Below are 22,816 nucleotides of genomic sequence, written 5' to 3'. Positions count from 1 at the left end.
ACTAAACCCTTCCCAAAACCTGAATTTGCACCCTGCCAACAGGGGCAACGCCCTCTTAGTGGGCGTCGGAGGCAGCGGCAAGTCGTCTCTCGCGCGCTTTGCCGCTATGATATCAGGCGCTGACTTTGCGGCGGTAGAAGTGCGGCGCGGCTATGGGCTGGCCGGCTTCCGAGAAGACGTAAAGCGCATCTACAAAGTGAGCGGTTTGGCTGTTGCAATCAAGGCGTTCAAGCATCCTGTCAATCGGGGTCAAATCCTTGTCCCTCCTGCTGATGGCATAGCCTGGTGCTTGATCAGCAGTTTGCATTGGCCACTTCTGCTTGCCGAGGCTTGCTCAAAGTACTCTAGGCAACGAGCTGGACGTCAACATCAAACCAATGGACGACCGACTGCGAGCAGGTGGCGGGAGTTGATGGCCGCCGTGTCGTGTTTTTGGTGCCGGACGCTGCTTTAGGCACGTCGGAGGCCGAGGCGACTCTCGCCGACATCAACACCTTGCTCAACACTGGCGACGTCATGGGTGGGCACTGATTTAGACGTGTGCTGTGGGTGCACATGCCTGCACTTCTCACCTTGGGTGTGAGAGCGAGGATGGGGGTTTCACACCTTGTGCTATGGCACCCAGCACGCACTGAACGCATGTGTGCGACTGATTCCCCTGGTTTGGCGCCATGGGCGCGGTCATCAAACCGATTTGCAGGCATGTGGACTGACGAGGAGCGGCGCGAGGTCCTGGACGGCATCCGACCCTGGCTCTCCCAGCGCCAGTCCGCAAAACAGCCGCTCCCGCCCCCGCCAAGACGGCTTCCTGACCCCACAAACGCCGGAGGCGGCGACGCCGCGCCGCGCCAGCAGGACCAGGCGCGGCAGCCTCCCCTCACAGAGGCCCCCGATGCGGCTTGGGCCGCGTTTATCGACAGGGCGCGCTCGAATCTGCACTGGGTGCTGGCTATGAGCCCTGTCGGGGATGCCCTCAGGACCAGGTGGGGGCTGGGCTGCCGTACCGGCGCAAAAGGACCGCGGGGTCCGAAAATACCAGGCCCCCTTGGGCAAACGGGGCCCAAGATTTCTGTGAGTGAGCCTGACCCGGGCTCTCTTGGACTTCATTTCAATTGGATGGAACCAAGCGTTACAACAGCACCATATCTTGCAGACCCCGTCATCCAGTTCCCCCCTCGTCATCATCTCCATTCTTGACCCCCCCCACCAGGTGCCGTCAGTTCCCGTCCCTCACAAGCTGCACCACCATAGACTGGTTCCACCCCTGGCCAGCAGACGCCCTCGCCAGCGTCGCCGAGAGGGCCCTGTCCGCCGTCCACGTGCTGTCGGCTGGCCGCGACGGCGCCGACGGTGATGGTGCCGGCAGCCTGGTGCGGGCGGCGGCGACGCTGGCTGTGGAGGTCCACACCGGGGTGCAGGCGGCTGCCGAGCGCTACAGCCAGGAGCTGCGCAGGAGGTGGGCCTTCAGAAAACCCCAGAATGTGTCCCACAAGGACCTCGACCCCTGGAAAACCCTAAACCCTGAACCTAGCGTCAGGGCATACATGTGTGGTACTCGCCGGATGCACGCCTTTGCAATGAAGCATGTGCTCACATAAGAATCGTCCACGTCTGTTAAGCCTGCTGCCGTCCAACGTTTGCAAATATTTCGTTCACCCCGTCTGAGCGGGACCTTTTGTCTGACCACACCGTCATCCCGCACCCTGGTAGGTATTTCGTTACCCCCAAGGCCTACCTGGACTTCCTGGCACTGTACGCATCCCTCATGGAGCGCCAGGGCGCGGAGCTGGGCGCGGCGCGTGGAAGGCTGCTTGACGGCATCGCGCGGCTGCAGGTGTGCTGACAGCGGGCCCCTGACTCGCCACAGCCTCGTGCGTGCGTGCGGCACACCTGTCGATAGGCGGGCTCTGGCAAGCTTGCAGCCGCACATAACTTCTCACATTGCTGCGCATAATCCCTCACATCAAATTGTCGTGTTGCTTCAGGACACTAATGAGGCGGTTGACCGTATGCAGCGGCAGCTGAATGATCTGCAGCCCCTGCTCGAGCAGAAGCGGGCGGCGGCGCAGAAGCTCCTGGAGCAGGTGACGGCGATGCGGCACTGTCGACAGGCCAGGGCGTCCGGGGCTCACTTGGCTTCATGCCCACTGGATGCATCTACAACCCCACAACAGCCTTCAGAACCTGCTATCCCCTTGTGCATACCCTCACGCACCCCCACAAATCCGCACGCACATTTCCCAGGTTTCGAAAGAGCAGGCAGACGCAAACGCGATCGCGGCGGTGGTCGCGGCCGAGGAGTCCGAGGTTGCGGCACGCGCGGCGCAGACGCAGGCGCTCAAGGACGAGGCGCAGGCGGACCTGGCAGCTGCGTTGCCCGCGCTGGAGGCCGCCATCAAGGTGAGCGCTGCCATCCATCAAGCTGCATGTGCTGCGCTGCAGATCCCGCCTTGTTTCTGCCCAATTACATACAAAATGCACATGACAAATCAACACTTCCAGCACGCACATGCGTGCAAGAGCGTGCGCGCGCGCGTCCGTGCGCGCGTGTGCGCACACACACACACACACACACACACACACACACACACACACACACTCACACACACACACACACACACACACACACTCGCGCGCCGTGCATCCATCTTCCTAACCTGACGCCCTTGTTGTCAGCCACCCCTCCACTCCCACCTCTTCATGGACACCGCTGACCCCCGCCACATCATGCGAACGTGGCCCAGGCCCTTGATGCCCTGAACAAGGCTGACATCATTGAGATGAGGACCTTCATTAAGCCGCCCACCCTGGTGCACCTCACGATGGAGGGAGTGTGCATACTGCTGCAGGTGGGCGGCAGCGGGGCCCGCTGCTGGCGGCAGCACCGCCAGGACCCGTCCCTTTGGCGCGTATGCAGCTCGCCGCCTGACAGTTGCAGCCACCTGCCATGAAATCGCTTGCGCTGAACACAAACATACCACGCATCTGTAAACAAGCCTCCGGCCGGACCAGCCACGCCATCCCATTGTCAACGGCACGGACATGCACACCGTGCGCCGCAGGACAAGGGTGCTGGCGAGGAGTTCTCATGGGACGCGGCGAAGCGCGTGCTGAGCGACGCCAACTTCATCAAGCGGCTCACAGATTTTGACCGCGACAACCTGCCAGAGAGGGTTGTGCGCCAGCTGCAGCGCGTCATGGCCGACCCCACGTTCACCCCAGAGCAGGTGTGTGTGTGTGTGTGTGTGGGTGGGTGTTTGGCTGATGAAGCCGTGCTTCGCTGGCCTGCATGTGTGATGCCCCCACACAAATGGGAGGAGATGTTTGACGGAATGGTGGCAAGACATGTGATTGAGCATCGTCAAGCCGCACCATGATGCGCTCAGGGTCCCTGCTGCATCGATCTGTACGAGATCATCTGCGCAGTCAAACGCCGGGCCAAGGCTGCCAAGGGCGGCTCGGCCGCAGCGCCGCAAAGCGCCTTATGTATGCCCATGGCAGGTTAGCCGGGGGATGCGAGCGGGGAAGGGGTAGCCCCCAATCACGGCTCCATGCGTGCTGCTGCCTCCCTTGAACCCGCAATCAGGTCGGCAAGCAGTCGCGGGCGGCCATGAGCATCTGCTGCTGGGTGCGCGCCATGGACACCTACGCCGCCGTGTACAAGATGGTTGAGCCCAAGAGGCTCGCGCTGGCAGCAGCACAGGTCAGTGCCGGCCTGCGTTCACAGCATGCCGGAAGTAATCCAACCCACACTTTTGACCAGCCACCATCACAAGGTGTTTGCAGTGCTTGCGGTCGCAGACCTAGATATTGTGGTGTTGCTGACTGCCAGGATTTTTTGGCATCCCGCCTTGGTGCGCGCCAGGCTGCGCTGGACGCGAGCAACGCGGTGGTGGCTGAGAAGCGCGCCAGCCTCTTGGCCATCCGGGAGAAGGTGGCGGCGCTACAGAGGCAGCTGGCGGACACGCAGGCGGAGATGGCGTCGCTGACATTCCAGGTCCGGCGGGGCGGGTGCTCGGGGCCGCCAGTGTCGCACCCATGCGGCTGCTGCTTTGAGGCGCTCCAGGCTTGGGCCCTGGTGTAGCAGGGGTGCGCATACCAGAGGGTTTCAGGGGCCAGCACGCCTCTCAGAGGGCCCTGGTTGTGCCTCCACGCCGCCTGGACCCGCCTGCCCAACTTCCGCTCAGGCCGACCTGAGCCACCGCCGGCTGGGCCGCGCGGGCAAGCTGACCGCGCTGCTGGGCGACGAGATGGCGCGGTGGCAGGGGACCGCGGACGCGCTGGGGGCACGCCTGGCGCTGCTGCCAGGGGACGCGCTGCTGGCGGCTGCGTGCGTGTCGTACACCGGCGCGTTCACAGGTGCGCCTCTTGACCCCTGGCGTTTTGCGGTGAGGGCGCCATGTCGAAAGTCTGCATGGCAGCCATGTCATGGTCAATATGCAGTCAACTCATCTGCGCATGGCTTTACCTCAACCCTGCTCCGAATCCCGCCCAGCCCTGATCTGAAACCAATTGTTACCTCATCCATGCCCTGCCTCCAGTCCTGTTCTAATCCAAACATTCCCTTTGCGCTTGTTCCTGCTCACCAAAAGGCAACCCCCCTTCCCCAATCCAACCCTAGGTCCGTACCGCCAGGACTTGCTCCAGGGCTGGCTGGGCCGCTGCGCAGATCTGTGCATCCCCGTCACCCCAACCTTCAGCCTCGCCGCCGCGCTGGCGTCCACGGTCGAGCTGCGGGAGTGGCTGGCTCAGGGCCTGCCCTCCGACAGCGCGAGCGTCGACAGCGGCGCGCTCGTGGCGCGGGGCGGCGGGCGGTGGCCCCTCATCATTGACCCCCAGGAGCAGGGCAGCTCGTGAGTCTCGTTGGGTTTCGATGGGCGGTGATGAGGTGACGGGTCTACTGCGTGTAAGCCCCACATCAGCTGCCTGCTTTTGAAGGAGGATACGCATGGTCTGCTGTCAATGAACATGTGCGTAGCCGCGTGCAATCCGCCGCGCAGAATCGCATTCCCCCACCCACAAATATGGCAGGTGGATCAAGGCCATGGAGGGTGCCAACGGCCTGCGCGTCGTCTCAGCGTCAGCGCCTGCACTGCTGCCAACCCTGGAGGCTGCCGTGCGTGCAGGGCTGCCCGTTTTGGTGGAGGACGTGGGGGAGGCCCTCGACCCTGTGCTGGACCCCCTCCTCACAAAAGCCACCTACCAGCATGGTGCGCGGCCATGGGAGGGTGGCCTCGCGACACAACAGGCATGACATTTGCACTGGACGCGCCGATGTCAAGGTGTCATGATGTCATGTTTCAACCAACGCCGATGTCATGTTTCAACCAACGCCTCGCATCCCGGTTTGGCTGTGCAGGCCCTAGGACCATGATTCACCTGGGGGATTCTGAGGTTGAGTATGATCCGAAATTCAGGTGAAGCGGCTGGTTGACTTGTTAGGGGCTTGCATGTCGTGTATAGCCTTTGCCAGCAAATGACCCCTCGGCTTTGCTGCAAGGACAAGTGGCTGCATGCATTGATTGGCTTGCGCTTCCCAACCAGCTGACAGCACCCAACCACCCGTTGGCACAACCCTTCAGGCTGTACCTGGCCACGCGGCTGCCCAACCCCCACTACCTGCCTGAGGCCTGTGCAAAGGTCAACCTGGTCAACTTTGCAGTCACAAGAAAGGTGAGTTTGCAGGCACAGGGTATTGTAAAACAGCCCTGCTGGCAATCGCATGGGCCAGGTTTGGGTGTCTTCTTTGGCGGCATTTTGCAGGGCTTGCAGTTGCAGCCTGCGTTGACCAATTGCGCACCGACTCACTGCCTGCCGCACATCCCCTTTATACTGCCAGGGCCTGGAGGACCAGCTGCTGGGGGAGCTGCTGCTCAGGGACCGCCCAGAGCTGGAGGATGCACGCGACAGGCTGGTGGTGTCCATAGCTTCTGACAAGCGGCAGCTGCAGGTGGCAAAACTCTGCCCTGCACCGGATGTCAGTCGCTTTGAGGCCGGCTGTGTATCCAACTCACGCCCCTGTCGACGGGTGCGTGCTGGCCGCTCCTGTCGACGGGTGTGTGCTGGCCGCTCTGGTATGGCGGCACGTGCACATCGCATAAAGGCAGGACCCCAGTGTGCATGCGCCACTGCATCAGCCTTGCATTTTTGCCACCCCCAGGAACTGGAAGACAAGGTGCTGCGGCTGCTGAGGGAGTCCAGCGGCCACCTGCTGGATGACGAGGCGCTCATAGCCACCCTCAACAACGCACGCACCACCAGCGGTGAGCACACACGCTGGCTCATGACGCCACAAAAGCTGCACAAGAAAGCAGGGTGCGGCACGACGCTGGCTAAGGTGCCTTTTGGAAGACACACAGGTTTAGGTGGGCAGTTTAGGGCAGCTTCATCATGTGGCCGCGACTTACGTGCTTGCACGATTGAACTTGCCACACCACTGCAGGCGTCATCGCCACCCGTGTGCGCGAGGCCGAGTCGACGGAGGCCACCATTAACGCCGCCCGCGAGGGTTACCGCGGCCCTCCGGCGCGCGGCGCGACGCTGTGGTTTGTGGTGTCAGACCTGCCGGGCCTGGGGCCCATGTATCAGACAAGCCTGCGCGCCTTCAAAGCCATGTTTGTACACTGCATAGCGGCCGCGACCACTCCTGGTGCGAGCGCGCCAGGGGCAGCGGCGCGGCTGGCGGCACGGCTGGCAGGGCTGACCGATTACCTGACTTCGTACATCTACAACACTGTGAGTTTTGTGGACTGCATGGGAAGGTGCCACTCCTGGAAGGGAGTGAACTCAAGTCTTGTGGTCCTCATTGCCACCGCTGATGACTTTCTTGCTGTAATCTTGCAATGCCGTCTGCCAAACAACAGCAAAGAAAGTTGGTGGCCCTCACCCAATCTTGTTGCGCCGCCACTTATCTTGTCAACGGCCGCCGTCACAGGTGTGCCGTGGGCTGTTTGATGACCGCAGGCTGATCTTTAGCCTTCTCATAGCCACTTCAATCCAGCGGGCCGCCGGCGCAATCAGCCTGGCTGAGTGGCGGCACTTTGTGAGCAGTGGCGCCATCACGACTCCGGCCGTACCAGCTGCTTCTGAGCGGCAGACCGGGCAACAGCAAGCAACTGTCAGCTACCATCGTCATCATCATCATCATCATCATCATCAGCAGCAGCAGCAGCAGCAGCAACAGCAGCAGCAGCAGCAGCAGGTTAACCTGGAGGCACCTTCCTGGCTGCCGCCGCAGGCTTGGGCAGCACTGCTAGCGCTTGACGCATCTGTGCCAGCATTTTGCGGCGCGTCGCACGCTCTGGTCGCAGCTTCAGTCTCAGATGGAGCTGGTGGGGAAACGGCGCCGCCTGCTGTGGCGGCTGTGTTGAGTAGCTCTAATCCCTTTGTAGCGGCCGGGACAAACGACCTCGCAAGCTTGTGGCGGCAACAGCGAGGTATGCAGTCGTCAGAGCAAACAGAGCGTGGCCACCAACAACAGCAGCAGCAGCAGCAGCAGCGGCAGCAGGAGCAGGAGGCGCCAGGCCGGGAGGAGAGCCGATCCCTGTCACCGTTCCAGCGGCTGCTGCTCGTCCGCGCGCTCCGTGAGGACGCCCTCTGCCCCGCCTTCGCGTCATACACCTCCGGCCAGCTGGGCCCCGACTTTGACCCTACATCAGCCGCCTTGGGAGGCCAAAGGGACGGCCTATCTGCAGCCCTAGCAGACAGCTCCCCAACAACGCCGCTCGTGCTGGTGCTCGCGCCTGGTGCCGACCCACTTGCCGCGCTGTTGCGGGCGGCGGACGCGGCCGGGCGCGCGCCGGGGCGCGGGCTGCATCTGGTCAGCCTTGGCCAGGGGCAGGGGCCCGTGGCGGAGGGCCTGGTGCACTTGGCGATGAAGGCGGGAGACTGGGTGTGCCTGCAGGTGCGGGTGCCTCTGTCACATGTCATAAGGTGCTGTGCTTTTACAACGGTGCCCTTTGCAATACTGTGGTTCAGGAAAGGACACCGGTTCATGGGCATCCGATTCTGCTGCTCGACTGGACCTGTCCGCTAGCTGTTGTTGACCTCACGTTTTGACCACACTCCCGCGCCCTCATCCGACCGCAGAACTGCCACCTGGCGCGCTCCTGGATGCCGCGCCTGGAGCAGCTCGTCACGGCGGACCTCCCCGCCGCCGCGTCCTCCCACGACCCCGACCAGCGGCCCCACCCCGACTTCCGGCTCTGGCTGACATCAGCGCCGTCGCCAGACTTCCCGGCGCCGGTCCTGCAGGCGTCGTCAAAGGTGGCCCTCGAGCCGCCGAGGGGCGTCCGCGCGCGCGCGCTGCGCGCCCTGGCGTCGCTGCCGGCCGCGTGCTGGCCGAGCTGCGACGCCGCGGGGCGCGGGCCGGAGTGGCGGCGGCTGCTGCTGTCGGGCGTGCTGCTGCACGCGGTGGTATTGGAGCGGCGGCGGTACGGCGCGCTCGGGTGGACCCGGCCATACGAGTTTTCGGACGGCGACCTGTCCTGCAGCCTATCCACCCTGCAGCTGTCCCTGCAGGACGGCGGCGCCGCGCGCCGCCGGCAGCCGGCGGACGCCGAGCGCGGCGGCGCGGGGAGTGCGGCGGCGGCAGCCGCGGCCTCGACGCCGTCCTCGCCGGCGGCGGGCGCGCTGCACTCGTGGGTGCCATGGGAGGGCCTGCGGTACCTGACGGGTCAGATCATCTACGGCGGGCGGGTCACGGCCGAGCACGACCGGCGGCTGCTGGCGGCCCTGGTGGGGCGGCACTTGTGCCCCAGAGCGCTCGCCCCATTCGCGCGGCTGGCAGGTGGGTGGCTTCTGTTTGCCTTCAGGCGCCAATTGCAGCTGTCAGCGGGCTTGTTGATGTCCTGGGAGTGAATGCACGTGACTGCGGGCAATTTCCTGCAAAGCCCTGATCTGAATGACATCTAAGTTGGTTGTTGTTTGCCCCCTCCCAAACCATAATCCATGCAGAGGGCCTGGAGCTGCCGCCAGACGGCGATGCAGCCTCCTTTGATGAGCATCTGCGGTCCCTCCCCGCTGTGGACGACCCACGCATCTTTGGCCTGCACCCCAATGCCAGCATTGCGTTTGGCCGTCAGGAAGCACGGCGGGTGCTTGATGCAATTGTGTCGTTGCAGCCGCGGGCCGCACCTGAAGCGGCCCCGCAGCAGCAGCAGCAGCAGCAGCAGCAGCAGCAGCAGCAGCAGCAGCAGCAGCAAAAAGAACAGCAGGAGCAGCAACAGCAAAGCAGCAGCGCAGCCCCGCATGCAACCACAGACGAGGGTGCCCTGGCGGCACGAGTTGAGGAGATGCTCTCAAGCCTGCCGGCCCCCCTTGCACGGGAGCGTGCGAGTGTGCTGCATGACCCGTTCGCGCCACTGGTCGGCGGCGGGGTGAACGCCCTTGGGACTGTGCTGGCGCAGGAGATGGGCAGGTGAGAGGATACAGAAACCAAGTTGAGAGGTGCTCATGGTGGGGAGGCAGATGACATGAATTGTGACATTCGCCTCCGGTGTCTGGATTGGGTTCAACATTGGTTCTTACTCATCAGCAGGTTGCTGTTTCGAAGCTGAGCGGTCAGTCGCGCTGTGCCAATCAACCATCCAGGCACAACACTTTGCTGTCGGTGGTGTCCACGTCGCTGACCACCCTGGGCCATGCTCTTTGCGGCCGGGAGGTGATTGGCGGAGAGCTGGAGGCAGTGGGCGCATCAATCGCGCGCGGCCAGGTGCGGCGGGCGGTGGAGGGGGCAGGGCGGAGGGTGCGTTAGGCAGATTGGGAGTTTCTCAAAGACAACCGCTAAGATGCACAGGATCAAAATGGTGCATGTGCTGCCTGACTGCACCGCAAAGTCATTGATTTCAAGCAACTCTTTGCGCTCTCCTCGAACAACTTGCTGCGGTGTGAACTCTCACCCTCGAGGAGCAGGTCCCGGCCCTGTGGGCGCGCGCCGCCTACCCGAGCCGCAAGCCGCTGGGCGGGTGGCTGCGGGACCTGCACCGCCGCTTCGCCGCCCTGGACGCTTGGCTCACAGGAGGCGAGCCGCGTGCCTTCTGGCTGCCGGGCCTGTTCCATCCGCGGGGCCTCGTCACCGCCGCGCTGCAGAACCACGCGCGGCGGCGGCGGCGGCCTGTGGACGCAATGGCGATGGCGCACCGCGTGCTGGCGAGCGCCGAAATTCCCGAAGCTGGAGAGCGGCGCCCCGCGGCGGCAGCCGGGGATAGCGGCGGCGCCAATCGCGGCGTTGGGGATAGTGGTGGCGGCCGCGTCGAGGCGGAGGGGGCTGTGTATGTGTACGGGCTGTCCCTTGAGGGTGCGCGCTGGGACGAGGCCGCGGGGGCGCTGGCTGAGTCGCGGCCGGGCGAGACGACCTGCCCGCTGCCGATGGTGGAGCTTCAGCCTATAGATTGGCAGCAGCAGCAACAGCAGCAGCAGCAGGAAATGCAGGACGAGGAACGGCGACTAGATGTGGGGGCGTCCCTGCCCTGCCCATATTCTGGTCCAGCGGCGCAGGGCGGCAGCGCAGATGCAAATCAGGCGGGGGTTTATGAATGCCCATTGTACATGTGCGCCTCCCGCAGCAATTTTGTGATGCACCTGCAGCTGGCTATACCGCATGACAGCGCAGCAAGCACATGGGTGCTGCAGGGCACGGCAGCACTGTGCTCCCTGGACGATGATTGAATGCCAGTTTCGACGCACACCCGACGTGTAAGTCTTTACGGATTGTCTCCTGTCCCCCTGTGGTGTTATTGTACAGCAGCATATACTCAGGTTTGATCATGAACACTGGGAATACATTGGTGATACGCGGACGCGCATGTGTGTGTGTGTGTGCGCGTGCGCGCGCGCGGCCGGCACTTCGCCTCGTCAGCATTGCTCCAGGAGCCGATCACTGCCGTCCGTGATCCGAGAATTCACACGGTAATCGCAGTGAATCGGAAAATATCATCATGTATTTCTTGGATGATAGGTTTCCACGGGCTGTTGACAACGCTTTTCACCAACAAATCCACCAAGTGCGACTGGTCCAGATCATGACCTCTCGAGACCGATGACTGCATCAATGAAACCATTTTAATAATGTTTTGCGTCGTTGATCAAAGAGAGGTGGGGCGGGATTTGGACGAAGAGCCCACGTTTGGGTTTCATGAGTAGTTCGGCAGTATGTGAGTGCTTGCAAGCAACCACGTGAAAGTATGCTATTGTGATCGAAGCTTGAGGCCAGCCTGGCGCGTGCTACTCGCGATCAAGATGCTCCGTGCCGCTTGGCACGTGCGTAATGCTGCCTCTGCTGCAGGTGTTCGCATGAGATTGCCACCATGGGCAAAGTGTCGCAAGAGGAGCGGCGGCGGCAGGTGGTGCACCACAAACAGGAGGTGAGCAACACACGAACATGGTCATGCGCACATAGTGCCATGCAAACGATGGCAGTTTGCAAAAGTTTGCAAAAGCGACACGTTGTTGGCTTGGCTGCCGTCGCCTTGATTTGGTTGGGAACTCACCAACACTCACATGCATGAGCATGCAACCCCCAGGCTCGACGCTACAAGGAAGATCATCGAGTGGCCCCTCAGGATAGGCCTGCTTTGACAGCCGACTGCTACACGATTGGCCAAACCTACGGCGTCGGCGTCGGGTGAGGCATTCATGCATGAACTGCGGGTGCATGGCGTGCAGGGTCTATGGTGTGGTGCAGGCGAACATGCTGCAGAGACAGGTACATGCACAGAGCGTGGCTGCTTGGCCTTGGCTGCAGCAGCACATGGTGCCCATGTTTCAATGGCACTCCTTGCCAGCTCCATCCTACTCACATTCCAACCAAACTCACCTTGCCGCTGACCCCTGGGGCCCAAACCCGTCCAGGCTGTACTTCAAGACCCTCGGCTGGCTGCGGCTGCTCTTCCTATGGCTTGCGCTGGGCACAGTCCCGTTTCTGGTCGTCATCACTAGCAGCAAGTTCACCAGCCCGGCCCTTGCCGCGTCGTCCAACACCAGCACCCAGCAGGGGCCGTCGTACAGCTCGGGAAGCGGGGCGGCGGAGGCTGCGTCGTGGGACGCTCCAGAGACCGGGGTGATGGTCTATCCACAGGTGAATGGGTCCCAGCAAATGCGCACTATCCTAGTGGGCGTGGGAAGCCGCTCTGAGCGCAGGCTTGAGCATGGGGAGCCTGCGTCCGGAAGCCTGCTTCGCCCAGGAATAGCTGGGCTGGTCATTCCAACCATGGCGCCAAGCGACCCCTCCATCCCTGCTGCGGCGCTGCATAACTTCCCCAGACCACCCTGTTTTCCTTCACGTTTGCGGCCATCCTGGACTCGCGGATCGACAACGGCATGCTGTCCTGGTGGGCTGGTTCAAGCGTGAGGCAGGCAGCTGTGTTGAGGCAGGAAAAAGCGAGCCTCTCTCAACCAGTTCCAACCCTTGAAGGGATTGAATACCGTCCCCAGTCAGCCCAGTCTTTGAACGGCTTTTGCTGACCAACCTGCACAATCATCCCTGCACAGTCTATGAACCCATCAACACGTGTACACCACCCCACCGCAGGATGAACGTACGGCTGCCAGGCTTTGAAACCATCAATGGACTATGGAAGAGCGACTTTTTGATGTGTGGGTGGCACTTGAAGTTGACAAGAGAGCGCGAAGTCGGAAGGGCTTGTGTGCACACGTGGTGCCTGCATGCAGCTTTGCCTTGTCATGGTGTCACTCGCCAGTCGTATGCATGCATTGCCTAATCCCGGAGCGTCGCTGCCCTGCCCCTGCTCACCACCTCTGAAGCTGGCTCCCAAGCAACTGCCCCTACAACCCCCCATTCCACAGGGATTGCCATTGCCGACGCCATCACCATGGCTGTCTTCATTGTGTTCTGCACGCTGCTGCGCGCCTGGTCGCGGCGTTTTGCCAAGGAGGTGGGGCGCGCGCGCGCACACACACACACACACACACACACACACGCACGCACGCACACACACACGCGCGCGATTGCGCAAGGGGGGGCCCTGCCACAAGCGAGCGCGCAAAGCGTGAGCTCACACACGTGACCACTGTGCTCATAGCCAACCCGGCAATGCTGCAGCGCAAAACCCAGCTTCTCAATCAGCTTGCGAAGGTATCAATAGCAATTGCGTCAACGCTTCACGGCCCATACGCAGGTTGACGCCCATACGGTGGAGGTGGCTGACTATACAGTGGTGGTGAAGGGGCTGCCAGAAGTCGAGCCGACGGAGGTGTGCAGGGCTGGATCGACACACCATCCCCCTCTGGGGGGGGGGAGGTGCACCTTGAAATGCTCCAGTTTTTATGCTAATCGCCATGCACACCTCCTGCGCATGCGCCTCCCCCCCGCTGCGACTGCGCTGCCACTCCCTTGTCACGTTGCATACAGGTCGGGGCGTACTTCTCACGCTTTGGTCGGGTGATGGACGTGGTGCTGGTCAAGGATTTTGGCACGCTGCTCAGCCTGGCTGGGCAGGCGACACTCCTGGGGCAGCAGCACGCGGCTGCAGGGGAAATGCTGGGACGCCACTTCGCCCGTGAGTGGCCACGGTGTGGTGGAGGAGACCGCGGCCCCCAGTCGCGACCGTCTCCTCGGCCAGCAAAAACCATGTCAGTGACTTGCCCCGCCATTGCCAGCCTGATTCACGAGCCCGCCCTGCCGCCGGAGTCTCTTTGACCCCTTGAGCCAAGCACTCTCTCTCTCTACCCTGCCCCCTCGACTTGCTGTGTACCGGCGCTCGCCCCCAGGCGCCTACCAAAAGCGTGTGGTCAAGGCCGAGAAGAAGCTCAAGGACTTCATGGTGGAAGCTGAGGAGGTCATCGACAAGGCGGGGTGTCCTACAAAGGCGATATTTGTCACCTTCAGCACACAGGCAGAGCGCGCCGCCTGCGAAAATGCATGCCCAAAAAGTGAGCGGGCACGCACCAGGCGCCGGGCAGCCGTCAAAGGGCGGCTCGAGACAAAGTCCCCATGCGTCTGTCCTGTGGCAGGTGGTTCGTGCAGATCAACCTCATCAGCGTCCAATCAACTTCCATGCTAGGCCGCGCAAACCATGCCGCCGTTGCAAACCCCGATACCCATCACCTTAGGTTGGCTGTCGTCTTTCTTCCAGCACCGAGATGTACGATTTTTGGGTGCTTTCGGCTTTTGGGTGGAGCAAGCAAAGCCCCCTGAGGATTACATTTACGAGAACCTCAGCTTTGACCGGTTCAACCGCTGGTGCAGGCTGGTGCGTTGCTGTCCAAGTGCAGGCGCTGCTCTTGGCGATGATTCCAACAAGCTGTGCAGTGCCCGTCACGCTTCTGCACACCACAGACATGCTTGCAGCCATCTCGCCCATCCAGAGAGCTTAATCTGCGGTGTCCCTGGTGCGCACGCCCCCACCGCAGCTGCTGTCCCGCGCAGTGGTGGTGGCGGTCCTGCTGCTGTGCGCCGTGGGTGTGACCAAGCTGATGAAGATGAGCCGCGACTCAGCCACAAAGATTGTGTGGCGCCATGACCTACTCAACGAGCAGGTGGGTGTCTTGCTTAGGATACAGCCATAACTGATTGATGGATGCCTGGGCCTGTGGATGCTTGACGTCTGTTGCTTGTTGCTCAAACCAGGCAGACTGTCAAATGAGGATATTGAACCTTACGTTTGATGTGAAAAGGTTCAAGATCAGAGTGCCTGCAGGGCCGTCCCAGGCTCTGACACCGGTGCATAGCCCAAAGCGTTCCGTCACTGAACTGGCGCCGCCCGCAGGTGTCTGCAGCGCTCGCCCCCCTCCCCGCCACTACCAACTCCTCCTGGACCACAAGTGCTGCGGCGGACGCATCCTTTTCAAACGGATATGTCCAGGGCGCCGGCGACTTTTGCGCTGCTGAATTGGAGGGTGTCTGCTCCCAGCAGTGGTCGTTGTGAGCGGCAAGGAGGCAAGGGGCAAGAACGAATGGTCTTGCAGGGGTGAGGGACTCACAACATGCTTTGTTGAGCGCCATCAAGTGACACACCCATTCACAACAAACGATCATGTCTGGGCAAGGTGTCTGACTTGTTTTGCAGACGGGATCAAGGCGCTTTGGCCCCCCTCCGTCCCTATGTGCATTGCTACCACCAGGATGCTGGACTCTACAGTCAATTTCGCACTGACCAAGCAGGTGGAGTGGTCCCAGACGGCAGCCCGCTTCCTCAAGCAGGACAAGCTCATCTCCAGTGGGTGCAGCTTGATGGGCAGGAGTGCTTCTCCTAATGCTTCGACGGCCAGTGGTGGCAGGGCAGGACTCGCTGATGGGACAGGAAGGGGAGGGAGATGCTGGCTTGCAATGATCCGCCAGCTGGGCAGGCTCGCACCTTCCACATGTGCCCCTCCACCCTCACCGGGACCCCTGTGGTTCCTGCAGGCATGTCTGCTTGTGCTAAGAAGGGCGCGGCGTGCGCCCTGTCCTCGTGCTACCCCTGCTACTGCGGCGGCCTCGCGGCCGTCGAGGCTCAGTATGCGGGCGATGGCGAGTGGCTGGACTCTGCCAAGCACCAGTGTGATGTGTATGTTGATTCGTTCGACTGGAGGAGCCTCAGCATCAGGTGCGCTTGCAGCAGTCAAGCTGGTCTGTCGTCTGCATTTCGAAGCTTGATGGAATGAGCCCCCTGAGCAAAGCTCTCCATGTTGAACCCTCAGCTGTGGATGTGACAGCATTCACACCACCCCTTCCGTGCTGTGCCCACAAAGTGCAGGGCAGGGATCTCCGTGTTTGTGGTTGTGATCAACTTGGTGCTCAAGCTTCTGCTGCAGGTGCGTAACGCGGCGTGCACTGCACTCGCCAACGCATGTTTGGCGAGCCCAAACAGATGTGTAATTGAGGAACATGCGGCCAAGCCAAGCCTCTGAGTCGCCTTGATTGCACACTCAACGCCTCCTGCAGCTGCTGGTGACGTTTGAGAAGCACTGGACAAAGAGTGACAAGGAGCGCGCATACGCAGTGGCTGCCTTTGTCAGCCAATTGCTAAATTCCGTGCTGGTGCTGCTGCTGGTCAATGCAAAGGTGCGCATGCTTGACTACGCATCCATCATGTTGCCGTGCAGGGGCCCGGCTCACAGGCGGGCGAGCCCGGGAAGCTTCCATTCTAGTCATTGATCTCGTCAGCTAATCCTGACAAAGCGCATGCTAGCACTCTGTTTTCCTAGCTGGCCGACTGGAACAACATCGCCCACGCTGTGCGACTGGCCCTACCCCGTCTCAGATGGACTCTGTGAGCCGCGCCATCAACTCTGGCCTCACGCGCTCTTCCAGCCCTGGGGGCCGGTGGTTCCAGAACCTCATCCTCGCCGGTTCCTACAGGGACTTTTCACCGGGCTGGTGAGCACTGGGCATGGCCTCCAACTCAAGGAGCCTTTCTCAGGCAGGCCTAGGGGTGAGTCAGCCCAGGGCACCAGCTTGGGCGCTCAATGACAGCCCTCAAAGTCGACACGTCACCCATTGACAGCAGGGCGGCACCATCGTTGTGGTCGACGATTGACGCTTGCCACCAGCCATCAAGCTCGCTGCCTTGATGCAGCGCGTTGCGGCGCAACGCAATGCGTGGGGATGACGGCGGTCGCACGCAGTCACTGTCGGCGTTCCTGCTTTACTCCCTGCAGGTACGAGAATGTTGGCCTCTCAATCTTCATCGTGGCCGTCCTCAACGTGGTCCTCACCCCCGGCTTTGCCATCGCGTTCTGGCTGCTGCGCAAGCTGAAGCAGCGGTGCCTCACGCGCTGCGTGCAGACGGCGTCGCAGGACATGTACAATGGTGCATGGATAGGGGATGAGTTCCTGCTGGACTACCGGTGAGTGCATGGTACTTTTGGGGGCCGTCTGAGGTTATTCGGTGATGATGACACGCAAGGTCTCCTTGCTGTGCCGGCCATGGACAGCAGGGGCAAGGGCTGATTCAACACCACAGATCTGCATGTGTCTGGCTGCTTGCGCTTGGCCTTGTCAATTGGTCGATCCGTCGCCTGCTGAACCTGCCTGATGGAACAGGGTGTGCGACCAAATGCTGAACCTGTGGCTGCTGCTGATGTTTGGCTCGGGGTGAGAACGGGCAGCATGGCCGCACTTGTGACAAACACCACTGCCTACCGCCAGGCGAAGCCATTGAATCTGTCGTGCCAGCCAGTACGCATGTGCCCCTGCGCACCCCCGCGTACGTACCTGCTGACTGGCAGCTTACGCGCCCAGCTGCTAGCATCAACCTCAGCGCTCAACACCTCAACAGGATGCCGCTGCTGTACGTGATCGGCCTGGTGTGGCTGGTCGTGATAGAGCTGGCAGACCGCCACGCGCTCACCCGCCTGTGCCGGCGGCCCGTCAGATACGGCCCGCGACTGCCCTACCTGCTGCTGGGTGCGGGGGGCGACCCGGACGCATCCACCACACACTGCTGCATGCGACGCTCCTCGGGATTCCAGGTCCCCTCGAGTCGCGTATGGTTGAACCACTTCTACAATTGTAGTGCGTGCACTCCGCGCCAGAGCGGCCCAACACCAGAATTACGTGGTTCGTCACTTACGCACATGTGCACACGCACACACCTGCAGACGTGCTGCCCTGGGCGGCAGCGTGCCACTGCGCGTTTGGGCTGTGGATGCACACCTACTTTGCAACCGAGGGCGGCAATCTGTCATCGCTGGTCAGCGCTGACAGCTCCAGCGCGCTCGTGGCATACGTGGCACGCAGGTGAGGCCAGAGAAAAGGAGACATGCCCGTTGAAAATGGTTAGATCTTAGTTCGTCGGAGAAAAGTACGGCCATAATCCAGAGAGACGGCTGCACTGCAATCAGAGGGTGCTGCTGCTGCCCGCCGCTTCCCCACATATTGCCAAATCCTCACCGCCCCACCTGTACTCCCCGACTGCCGACCCTTTCCCAACTCTGCCGCGCACCCTGTGCCCTGCGCCAGCTTTGTGTGGGCGCGCATCACGCAGGTCAACGGCCTGCCGCTGCTGTGCCTGCTGCTGGTCCACGTCCTGTTCTTCTTTGTGCTCAGGTGGGCTCGGGCAGAGCGTGTAGCGCCAGCCTGGCGCTATGGGGTTGGGGGCCACCCTCGCATCCAAGGCTGCACTCCGGTGCGACCTCGGCACACGTCGCCACGGCTTGATGTCTGTCCACAATCCTGGATTGTGAAGTATAAGCAGAGAGTCAACGTCAGATGACTGCCGCCGCTGAATCGCAGTGGCCTGGTGTATGTCGTCGTTGGGCGCACCCTCGAGGCCCTCTGCGGCTGCAAGATTATCGCCTGTGCCAGCAGCGGCGGCAGCGAGATGCTTCACCAGCCCGTGTCCTTTGGAGACGCCCTCGCAGGCAGCGGCGGCATCAAGCTGTGTGGTGAGCAGCGGAACCCGGTTCATGACCGACTCGCTGCCCAGCCCCCAGGCCTGATACTCCCTTTGCATCTTACCAGTGTTTGCAACACTCTCCCTTTCAAGAGAAATGCCGTGCGCTCAAGCCACCCGCCCGCATCTAAACCAACACACAACTGCCCTCCTCCCATACCGACACCCCCGACCCCCCACCTTTGCCCCTCGCTTCCCAGGAACTCCCACGTACCGCATGCCGCGGCACCCCATGTACAAGGACATGTTTGCCAACCCCATGTACAAGCCGCTGTGGTTCAAGGCCTTTGGCCTCTCCTGCTACACCCGGCTGGTGGGAGCACTCTGCTGCACCATGCCGCACGCAAAGCCGCAGTGCCAAAAGCCCAGCGGTGCCCAGCGCTCACAGCCGGCTGCCTTGCACATCTGTGCGATCAGCGGTGTGCCAGATCAGCGAGTCTGATCGCGCCTTTCGCAAATTGCAGGTGTCGCGCAAGGGTGGTTTCCTGGTGACGGTCGACCCGGTGCTGCAGCACCGCACCGAAGACCTCGAGGAGACGATAGCACAGGTGCGCACATGCGCAGAACTGTGTGTGTGTGTGTGTGTGTGTGCGCGCGCGCGCGCGTGTGCGCGCACGCACATGCACGCGCCCGGACACGTGCGCACGCGGCAGCGTTCATACGTGTGCATGCAAGGGCGGACAGATGATGTTGGCAGTGCAACGGAGCGTGTCAGGAGGGTGAGCGCTGATGCTTGAGGGCACAGTTGGCAAGGGGTCGTGCGGAAAAAGTAGAGTTGGCAGAAGAAAAGGCGCATCTGCATCAGGCAGTCTGACCTCCATTGCCTCGCCCTATCCACGCCGCGCAGATGTCTCCCGAGCTGCAGGCCGCGGTGCGCAAGCTGGCCGAGGGAGGCGACGAGGGAAGCCTGATATCCAAGGTGCGGGGGACAGCGGCGTCTGCCATTCTGCTGGTCAACTAGCGTGCACCTCCCCGCATGAAGTGTCCTTGAACTCCCCCGGCCAGGCCCTTACGTGTTGTACAGCGCTCTCCCCCCTTCCCTGCGTGTGCGCGACTGTGTGGTTGGCTCACCCTTGTGCATTTTCTGGCTTCACCACGACCCTCGCTGCTGCACCTGCAGGGCAGCAGGCGTGGATCCCCCAGGGTCAGCAGCGCAGGGGGCTCCCTGGTCAGCAGCCCAGGCCCCAGCGGCGGGGGCGGTCTGAGGGTCGAGGTGGCGGCCCTCGCCGGCTACGACACAACCGCCTTTGACGGCCACAGCCCAAGTAGTGGCGCATCCCCGGTGGGGCCGTCCTTCACGGGCGGGCAGAGGACGAGCCGCCTGGCGCCGCAGGGGGCCGGCGGGCCGGCGCGTCTCCAGTCGATGAGCCTTGCTGCGGTGGCAGGTGTGCTGTAGGGGGCGAGGGGTCAGGAAGGCGGAGCGTGGTCTGCTTGCAAGGTGCATTTGCTGCTCTAAGAACTCTGCTGCTCGCCACTGGTGTTGCACAATCACATACCGCTTCTTCGTCCTCACCAACCCTCCTGGCAGGATCGGGCGGCAGCTACACCTCAGCACGAGGACAAAGCTTCTCGGTGGGCGGCCCCGCCAATGGTCCCTTTGGCCGTGCGCTGTCTGCCTCAATGCCACCTGTTCAGGGCGTCGGTTTTGGTGCTCTCAGTCAAGCTGACGAGGTTGCCATGTCCACCGCCTTGGCTGATGTGGGCGCCGCTGGTTTTGGCGTTTTTTACAGCCCTGATGGGTTTGGATTCATCACACAGCAGCAGCAGCAGCGGCAGCAGCAGCAGCAGCAGCAGCAGCAGCAGCAGCAGCAGCAGCAGCAACAACGAGGCTTCCTGGGCGCATCGCCGCATGACATGTGGGCAAATGCAGACGCGGCGATGGCCGCGCCGCAGCTGAAGGAGATGCGTTTGACCGGATTTGACCACGAGGGTTGCTTCGCGGAAGCCCCAGAGATCGAGCCGGGAGGCAGCTCCCCCTCTGTTTCGAGTGACGAGCTGCGACGAGTGCCACAAGACGCCACCACTGAGATGCCAGGCGCGGCTGGGGGCTATCCGGAGGTGCAGCCAGAGCCGTGGGAAGAGGCGCGACAGCTGAGCCAGCAGCACGGGTGGGACGGGCATCCCGCTGCTGGCAGCACGCAGGCTGCAGGCGGTGCAGGCTGGCTCTGGAACGGCGCCATGGCGGCGGCCCAATTTGTTGGCTCGACGCATGTCGCCCCAGGTGCGCCGCGTGGTGATTTCCATGGTAACAGAGCGCAACAGCACGTGTTGATGATCACAATCACAACGATTGATGGTTGGCTGCTTGAATGCCCCACAACCATGATCCAACCACCCTGAAACTACACCACAATAATTGCAGGGTCGCCCCCTCCTGGCCACGGGCTCATCGCGAACGCGCCCACCCGCGCCCCCGCCGCCATAAGCCTGACCGGCGGCGTCGCGCTCGCGCCACCGCCCAGCATGACCTGGGGCGCGTTCAACCTCGGGGCCGTGCTGAGCAACGACGATGGCGGCGGCTCCACCTCTGCTGCAGCAGGGTTTGACTACCCCAACATCAAGCTCACCACGGTGGAGGCACCGGCGTTCATGCCCAGCCTTCACAAGGACGCTCCCATGCCTGGGGGACTCAACAGGCAGGCCATGCGCACGGCGCCCCTAGCTGCGGCGCCGGCGGCCGGAGGAAGGCCCGCGGTGGCCGTGCAGCCGGCCCAGGAGCCGGCGCAGGTGCCGGCTGCCTCCTCCCCTGGGTGGCTGCCACTTGGGCCGGTGCCCGTGCCTGCAACCGCAGAACTGGGCCCTGTTGCTGGTGCACCCGAGGCCCCGGCGCCTCCTGCGCCGGGCGCCGGCTGGGCGGGTGGCTCGCCTGGGCTGGCCGGCACCTGGGAGGCGTCTGCCGCTCGCACGGTGGCGCCATCGAGCACGTCGGCGGCGGGGCCCCCGCATCCTATGGCGGGCTGGATGGCGCCTGATCAGCCGCAACAAGCGGTGGCTGTGCCAACGCCCGGCTTGGCGACGCAGGGCCCAGTGTCGGGGGCACAGGAGCATGGTGACAGCTGGGCCGGCGCCTGGGTCGGTCCCGGCGCGCCGCTGGGCGTGGCTGTGGCTGCGCTGCTGCCGGGTGTTTCGGCTTCAGAGGTTGAGTTGGAGGAGCGGGGCCGGCAGCACGCAGACAGCGCCCCCCGCAGGTGCAGCAAGAGCAGCGGCAGCAGCAGTAGCAGCAGCAGCGGAGGCGGCAGCAAGCGCGGCGCGAGCACGCCTGAGCCGGCGACGCCGCGAGGCAGCGGGGCTGGCTCCGCGGGTGGGGCCAAGGGTGGCAAGAAGAAGAAGAGGAGGCGCAACAAGAAAAAGAAAGGGAAGGGCCAGTGAGAATTTGGGGATGCGTGCGCCCTGTGGGGTGAGCACTGCAGCCATCTGCCTGGAACGCGCTTCCTGATATCTTTGCCGCCTTTGCCAAGCAACTTGCTCTGTTCCGCTGCTATGGTTCCTTTCACTGTCGAAGCACTAAGTGGCGGGGCTGCAATTTGCAATCGATGCGTCGGCTTCCATAGCACCACGCACTCAGTGCCTGCTTGGGTCCAGGCAACCGCCTTGCACTCTGTAATCACAAACGTGCTCTTACTACACCCCCGCCCACAAAAAGGCTCAACCGATTGCGAAAAAATACTAGATGCCAATGCAAAAATACAGCTGGGCGAAAAAAGACAGGCGTACGTTGACATCACTGCCAAATCAAGCACCGCCAGCACCAGCCTCCCCACCAGCCCCTCGCAGCTCTGCCAGGCCACCTCCACTCCCTAGGCGGCGTGCTGGCCACCCAACCCCATGGTCAACCAAACCCAGCTGCTGCTTTGGGAGTTCCCTGCCACCAAGAAAAGGGGGCATACAGCTCCAAACCAAGCAAGGCGGAGGGCAAGAGCTAGACGCATATCAGGGGGCGGCGCCGTTGCTCGCCCCGGCCCCCTGCCGCTGCCGCTCCTCTGACGCACGCTGCAGCGCCATCAGCAGCTGCGAGCCCACTGGAGCCGACGGGTGCGGCTGGCGCGGCTGCGCGGGCGCTGGCGCAGGGGCGGCGGCGGCGGCGGCGGGATGGCCCGGGTTGGCTGCGGCGCTGCTGAGCAGCTGCTGCAGGAGCCCGCTGCCCTGCGACGCGGGCGCCTGCGCCTGCAGTACCTGCTGGGGGGCGGAGCCTGCGCCCTGCAGCTGGGAGAGGAGGAGCGCGCCCGGGCCAAACCCGGGCGGCGGCTGCAGCGCCGGCGCCGACGCCAGTGCGGGCGTCGGCGCCGGCGCGGCGGCGGCCACCGGCTGCTGCTGCTTCTGGGACGCGGCCCGCAGCAGCTGCAGGATGCCGCCGCCGCCGGGTGCGGCCGCCGCGGCCGACCCGTTTGCGGCGGATGCGGCACCAACTGGCGCCGGCGGCGTTCCGGGCGCCGAGCGGGGCGCGCGCTGCGGCGCCGCAGTGTCGTCGCTGAGGCGCGCGG

At 62.9% G+C, this 22,816-nt stretch overlaps 3 protein-coding genes across 3 annotated transcripts; 2 read left to right on the top strand and 1 right to left on the bottom strand.

The window, feature by feature from the left end:
* Window positions 1–951: 951 nt before the first annotated feature.
* Window positions 952–19,296, top strand: MNEG_0490 (Dynein heavy chain 6, axonemal; the record flags this gene model as incomplete). Its single annotated transcript, XM_014051026.1, has 43 exons — window positions 952–983; window positions 1,211–1,456; window positions 1,711–1,834; window positions 1,986–2,084; window positions 2,245–2,400; window positions 2,745–2,849; window positions 3,063–3,227; window positions 3,587–3,703; window positions 3,866–3,997; window positions 4,188–4,359; window positions 4,622–4,853; window positions 5,032–5,210; window positions 5,360–5,417; window positions 5,583–5,673; window positions 5,840–5,950; window positions 6,161–6,263; window positions 6,443–6,735; window positions 6,935–7,903; window positions 8,089–8,788; window positions 8,956–9,418; window positions 9,592–9,712; window positions 9,913–10,297; window positions 12,805–12,893; window positions 13,137–13,211; window positions 13,370–13,517; window positions 13,729–13,890; window positions 14,071–14,210; window positions 14,371–14,496; window positions 14,727–14,881; window positions 15,082–15,176; window positions 15,365–15,545; window positions 15,696–15,753; window positions 15,884–16,003; window positions 16,203–16,318; window positions 16,600–16,788; window positions 16,985–17,035; window positions 17,220–17,347; window positions 17,542–17,680; window positions 17,903–17,989; window positions 18,176–18,327; window positions 18,536–18,648; window positions 18,800–18,883; window positions 19,183–19,296. The coding sequence occupies 43 exons, from the start codon at window positions 952–954 to the stop codon at window positions 19,294–19,296; spliced, it is 7,575 nt and encodes a 2,524-aa protein (XP_013906480.1).
* A 716-nt stretch (window positions 19,297–20,012) lies between these two features.
* Window positions 20,013–21,704, top strand: MNEG_0489 (hypothetical protein; the record flags this gene model as incomplete). Its single annotated transcript, XM_014051025.1, has 2 exons — window positions 20,013–20,556; window positions 20,698–21,704. The coding sequence occupies 2 exons, from the start codon at window positions 20,013–20,015 to the stop codon at window positions 21,702–21,704; spliced, it is 1,551 nt and encodes a 516-aa protein (XP_013906479.1).
* Window positions 21,705–22,260: 556 nt separating this feature from the next.
* MNEG_0488 (hypothetical protein) lies at window positions 22,261–22,803 on the bottom strand (the record flags this gene model as incomplete). Its single annotated transcript, XM_014051024.1, has 1 exon — window positions 22,261–22,803. A coding segment is annotated over one exon (543 nt), but the record flags the coding sequence as incomplete, so codon positions are not given.
* Window positions 22,804–22,816: the final 13 nt, after the last annotated feature.

This window comes from Monoraphidium neglectum, assembly GCF_000611645.1.
Source record: "Monoraphidium neglectum strain SAG 48.87 unplaced genomic scaffold scaffold00040, whole genome shotgun sequence".
Lineage (NCBI taxonomy): Eukaryota > Viridiplantae > Chlorophyta > Chlorophyceae > Sphaeropleales > Selenastraceae > Monoraphidium > Monoraphidium neglectum.
The sequence above is the reverse complement of the archived record's forward strand: the minus strand, read 5'-3'. Positions and strand labels throughout refer to the sequence as shown.